This window comes from Lactuca virosa, chromosome 5 (assembly GCF_052849685.1).
Source record: "Lactuca virosa cultivar CGN04683 chromosome 5, Lactuca_virosa_CGN04683_v6, whole genome shotgun sequence".
Taxonomy (NCBI): domain Eukaryota; kingdom Viridiplantae; phylum Streptophyta; class Magnoliopsida; order Asterales; family Asteraceae; genus Lactuca; species Lactuca virosa.
Genome location: NC_136430.1, coordinates 235,988,688 through 235,994,981, shown reverse-complemented (window position 1 = coordinate 235,994,981; position 6,294 = coordinate 235,988,688). Strand labels below are relative to the sequence as shown.

The window sequence follows — 6,294 nt, the reverse complement described above, 5'->3', positions numbered from 1 at the left end:
CCGACCAGAAACCAATTCATCTATTCGGAATATGAAAGAGAGGGAGAGCAAATCACGTACAGTGAGAGTTCTAGACGGCGAGATCTCCAACTAGAGATGGTTCGTAATGTGTATTCGGTCACACACACATGGGGGACAGGAGATGGTTTCCGGCAGTGACTAGAGCCATCTCTAAGGCGGCGATCGGAGACTTGAGTGTCGGGTTAGGGCTTTTAGTTTCTCATTTTAGCTTTTTTTTCTATTATTAGTGGGGTTTATAAAAGTTTAGATGGAGTAGGATTTGTGGGCTTTTTGAATATGGGTAGTTTAAACGGTGATTAGGATTTGTAAAGTTTTGATTTTTAGATTAAAATTACTATTTTTTTATAAGTTTTATTTGGTTAAAGAGTTATAACGGTTTCCTTTTCAAAGCTAGAAGTATCATCTTATATTTGTTTTTTTTTATACAAACCATGTTTAGATCTATCATGTTCTTGGTCAAAAAAGTTGGGCCATGGCCCCCCTGGCCCCTTAGTAGTTCCGCCACTTGTTAAAACAATTATTTTTATATCTTAACCTGAAATTTTATATTTCTTAATGTTTTATACAAAAAGATACACCTTTTCTCAAACATAAAAAAAAAGAAAGAATCCATTATGTTTTTTCTCAAGGTTTATGCAACCAAAATTAACAAAGGGGATAATATATAACGAAATATTTATATCAAGTATTATTTTTTAGAACGAAACGGAATTTTATTAGAAAACAAGAATACAAAAAAACACAAAACTAAACACTAGGAAGCCATGATTAAGCGTTATTATTTTAACGTAGGATACATGAATATAAGATTGAACAAGGACTTGTTTATTATAAGAGCGCGCAACTATTAACTAATGATGTATAAACATCCATTCCCAGTTGTTTATTCCATTTTGATCAGCTTAGAAGCTGTCAACGAGCGTAAAGTTGAAGCTTGAGCAAGAAGTCTGCTTACGTAACAAGGAAGAACTAAACCCAAAAGTCGAATTCTCCAAATCAAATACCAGGAAGTTATCCTCCATCTGAAAGGTCCCGATCACGATTGCAGGTTCACTTGTTGCACCACCATCAACAAGCGCCAGACATGCCACATCTTTCGTTACCTGCTTAATCGAGTTAGCGGAGGACATTGTCCACTTCTTTCCTTCCGGGAGACTAAAATCAATATCAGGAACTCTTAAACCACCTTGGGTGCTAAAGCAAAGACCAAAAGGTGGGACTGGTTTTGCAGTAGGAATACGCTTTGTAACCATTGAAAACCTTCGAATCACAGGGTTATAAATGTCTGTTCTAAGAATGGTGTAAGGGTCAAGTGTACTAATCTTGGTAGTGGCATTTGCGGGAATATTAATGGATCTCTTTTTTATTACAATGTTATTGACACCTATAAAGTATCCGAAAGAATCCGGACGCTTTATCAATGGAGTATAAGAAAGATAACTTCTTACGTCGACATCTGATTGTGGAAGAAGGTAATAAGGACTATTCCCATAAAACAGAACCCCAGGAGTAGACAACGTGCTAGGTAAACATAAACCTACGACCTTTTTAAGTGGCTCAAATAAATAAGCTGGTAAAGCGTAAGGTGATGAAGAAAGTGCCATGACACCAGTAACATTTGCAGGAAATGATTGAAACGCCGAAGAAGGAGCACATGCAGCATTAGGGTAAAAACCGTAACTTCCAGTAAAAACATTTTTACCGTTGCTTGTGTTCACTGTGAAATCATCATAGTTGAGCATGGCTTGCCCACAAGATCCAGTAATGGGGTCAACCACATTGACTGGACATGTACAATATCCCCAACCAGGTAACGTCGAGCTGTTGTCTGGTGGAGAGCAATAAGGCTTCTGATAAGAGTAAGAACTTCGTACATCTGTGCATTGAAATTCTTCGCAAGAAACTGGAGAGGTGCAAAGCGTGTTAGCTGGACAACTTCCTGGATATATGTTCCATTGAATGATACAATCGTGCCATATGAAAGGAGCATCGATGTCAATAAGGAAGTTTTCATGCAAATATTGCATGTTTACGTATGTTGTCATGATCTGAACGCTATAGAGAGGCTTAGCGGCATCGGTATGTTTATGTACAGGAGCAATTACGGAAGTGTAAGGCGGTACATATGCCGCTATGGCTTCATGTTCATGAGAAATGAAGGTTAAAACGATAACGATTATTTGTAGAGGCAAAAGCATTTTCGAATGTTAATTTATCTATTCTAAGAGTAATTTCTGAAAGAACGTGGAACTGATTTATATAGACCTGCAAATCCTTCGTGTAAAACCTATCTATTTGGAGGTCAACTAATGATGGCAGATGGATGATTTACCTAACGTACGTATCGTTACTGAAATCTTGATTCGTTTATTAGAAAAAAAGACAAAATTTCAAAATTGATCTATGTGACTTCCAAAATATCTGGCTTCGAACTATTAAAAACAAAATACGTACTTGATCCATATGGTTTCAACTTTTTTCGTGATTGCTCCTTCAATTATTAAAAATGACTGAAATCCCCATTTAGATTTATTTTAGTATATTTTTAATATATTCTTTAGTATATTTTTTAATATATCATTTCAATCGCTTCCTCACGTCGACCTCCTTCACCGATTCATCTTCTTAGCTATTGCTAGTCGTCACCACCTTCTTCCCCTTTCTATCCTGTTAATTTGTTGGTTACTTAGCCCTATATCACTATATCCAACTATGAGTTTTTGGTAATAATAGGATAGTTTTGAGAATGGTTGGTAGAAATAGAGCAGTTTTTTTTTTCTTCGTAGAAATGGGTCTTTTTTGTTGAGGCCCCACCGATTACGTCCGTTCCAAAATTTTAGAATTCCACAAACATTGAATGTTACATTTTTAGTTCTCTAACTTACATCATTAATTTTTTGTTAGTTTTTATTAACAAAAACTTTAGTTTTTACTCCTATTATTAAAAATATATAATTAAATTCTAATTAATATTTTGAATAACTTATACCGTTAATATAAAACTCATAAATATGAGAGAAGTCAAAAAACTCAAACTTGAAGCTTGACAGGATTTAAAACAAATCAATAAAAGTAAGTGGTGTATTTTATATGATGAAAATCGCAGATGGGGTATCTTGACAACAAATATCTCTGAGAGTATGAACAATGCGTTTTGGGGAGCAAGACATCTACCGATTAGGGCGTGTATTGACCTTACATTCGACATAATCATACAACTTTTTAGAAAGCATAGTAATGTTGCAATGAATTGCAATACACCTCTACCATCACGTATGTGACGTCTATTTTGTAACCGGGACACTCGTGCACATAACCATAATTTAACCGAGTTTGATCACAATGAAGACGTCTACAGAATTGTTACAAAGTTACAGATAAATGACACCGGAGGAAATACGCAAACTGTCCATTATTTTCAACAAACATGCACATGTGGAAAATGGCAAATGGAAAGATTCCCGTGTTTTCATGCTCTTTCAGTTTGTCGGTATAGAGGGGATAACCCTCTTTCTGTTGTGAACAATGTGTACACTACAATGACATATAAACATCAATATAATTCTTCTTTTGTCCAGCTTTCTCATGTTGATTATTGGCTAGAGTCAGATTGGAAGATTCAAGCAGATTACTCGAAACTTTCTGTTCATCAAGGTCAGAGACGTTCAAACCGTTTTCGTAATGAGATGGACATTCGCCACCCCGACGAACCTCGCAAATGTGCACTATGCCACCAATCTGGTCATAATCGTAGAAATTGTTCAAATTCTCAACCAAGATACAATGTCATGTGAAGTATGTACTTTTATTAATTTATGTTTAAATGTGTGCTTAATTTATGTTTAAATGTGTGCTTAATTTATATTGTTGTTTAATGCCTATTTAGTAATGTAATGTCATATTTAAATGCTTTTGTAATTTCGTAACAATGTAATATATTCAATATTGGTGTTTTATTTGAAGGTGTTGATTATATTTATTTAAAAATGTAATTTCCTAAAATAATACATGAATATATTCTTAAATAAAGTAATTATTATATAATATATAATTTGAATAAAGTAATTAATGTATAACTATAATAAGGTTAAAAGATAGAGTTTTTAATAATAAAACTATATAAAAAAGAATGATATAAACTAAAGGACCAAAAATGTAAAATCTGAATTTTATTTATTTCGTACGTTGATAAACCTGTGGGCCCTCCAGCAAAAACACCTATTTTTACAAAGGAAAAGAAAACTACCCTATTCCTACCGGTCAATTTCAAAAGCACCCTGTTTTTACCAAAAACTCATCCAACTACTTGTTTGAAGGTCTGCATCGAATTACTTGTTCATTTTGTCCCTTGGTTTCACTGTAAGAAGCCCTAGACCATTGTATCAAAGTCTTTGCTCCGTTTATCAAGATGAAGGTATGCATTAAATTGCTTGTTGAACTTTGGAAATAATTTTTTGTTTCAAGATGGAGGCTCACATCACGAAGATTTGATGTTGAAAGTTTCAAATAAAACTCACACACACTAGAAAACATGGAGTTTTCCTACGGAAAATAGCTATGGAAAATTTCCGTAGCTAATTAGCTACGGATCAGCTACAGAATGGGATGCCCTAATTTAGTAACGACATAGCTACGGAATAGCTACAGATGCTAATCCGTAGCTATTCTGTAGCTAATTAGCTACGGAATGGCTACGGAATACCTGCGGATACTAATTACTTACGGATTAGCTACAGAGTATGTTTTCCGTTAGAATTTCATAGCTAATCCGTAGTTAAGTAGCTACGGATTAGCTACGGATTTTTCTTATTTTCGATTTTTCGGACATCAAACGTCGTTTTTTTCGCTTCGTTTTTTTCACACCTCTACTATAGATGATTATCTATATTTTCACCAACTTATAGATATTAATATCATTCATAAAGTCGTGTGCCCCTTCGGGATCAAGTACTCGTTTCATAGTTTAACATGATAATGCATATACTTTTCACCAACTTTGTGATGGATTATGTTTGTATATGTATATTTATATACATGAATGAGTTGTGGTATATATGTACGTGTATATGTGTATGTATACGTGTTTGTGAGATGTATGTGAACGTATTCATAAGCATTATAGTGTTAAACCACTAAACAAGTAATGGATCCCGTATGTGCACACAACTTTATAAATGATATTAATAGCTATAAGTTATAGAAAATATAGATAGTCATGTATAATAGAGGTGTGAAAAAAACGGAGCGAAAAACGAAATTTGGTGCTCGAAAAATCAAAAATAAGAAAATATCGTAGCTAATCCGTAGCTAATTAGCTACAGATTAGCTACAGATTTTTCTTATTTTCGATTTTTCGCGCTCCAAAGTACGTTGCTATAATAAACTAAAGTACATTGCTATTATTGTTTAAGTATTGAATTGTGTTACCATTTTTTTAGGTTGATATGTTACGTGCACAAGTTTCTACCATGGAACAACAACAACAACAAATGAAAGAACAAATGGAAATGGTTATGAGGATGATGAATATGTCTTCAAATCAACCCTGTGCTCCCCCCGATAATCCACCTGAGGACAATTGATAAGTATTTTTGAACAATTGAATTTGTAAACACTTGGTATTGTTTATTTTGTTAATTAGTGCTTACTTTTGTATTATATTTTGGACAATAGAATGAAATGTGTCAAACTTGGTATTAGGGATGTTTTTTGGTGTATTTAATTTTGTATTTGGGACAAATGTGACTTGAATGTGGTATTTGACAAAAAATTGGAAATTAAAATTTTTTTTTATTATAAATAAAACGAAGTTAGCTACGGAATAGCTACGGATTTCTGTAGCTATTTAGTTTCGTAGCTATTCCGTAGCTATTTTGATCCGTAGCTATTCCGTAGCTATTCCGTAGCTATTCAATTTCGTAGCTATTCTGCAGGAAATCCATAGCTATTTATTTACGTAGCTATTCCGTAGTTATGATAGCTATGGAAAATTCCGTAGCTATTCCGTAGCTAATCCGTAGCTATAATTTTCCCGTGGGCCATTATGTTACATACATTTTTCCGTAGCAATTCCGTAGCAATCCGCTTATAGCTACGGAATAGCTACGGATTGTGCTGTAGCTATTGCATCAGTTTTCTAGTAGTGTTGAAGCTTAGATTCATTTTCTTCAGCACTAGAAACAAGCATCTTTATCTTAGTAAGTCTAGTTAATTAATATGAAGCCTTGTAGGCGATTGGGGGCTTAAGTGTTAATCAGAGCAACACATGCAACT

The 6,294-nt window shown here is 34.2% G+C and overlaps 1 protein-coding gene across 1 annotated transcript; it reads right to left on the bottom strand.

The window, feature by feature from the left end:
- Positions 1-679: 679 nt before the first annotated feature.
- On the bottom strand, positions 680-2,236 carry LOC145115659 (chitinase CLP-like). The gene has a single exon (XM_079052006.1). The coding sequence runs from the start codon at positions 2,217-2,219 to the stop codon at positions 924-926; it is 1,296 nt and encodes a 431-aa protein (XP_078908132.1). The 5' UTR covers positions 2,220-2,236; the 3' UTR covers positions 680-923.
- Positions 2,237-6,294: the final 4,058 nt, after the last annotated feature.

Bases quoted from the DNA above. Each gene is read 5' to 3' on its own strand.
- LOC145115659 (XM_079052006.1), bottom strand. From the start codon at position 2,219: ATGCTTTTGCCTCTACAAATAATCGTTATCGTTTTAACCTTCATTTCT.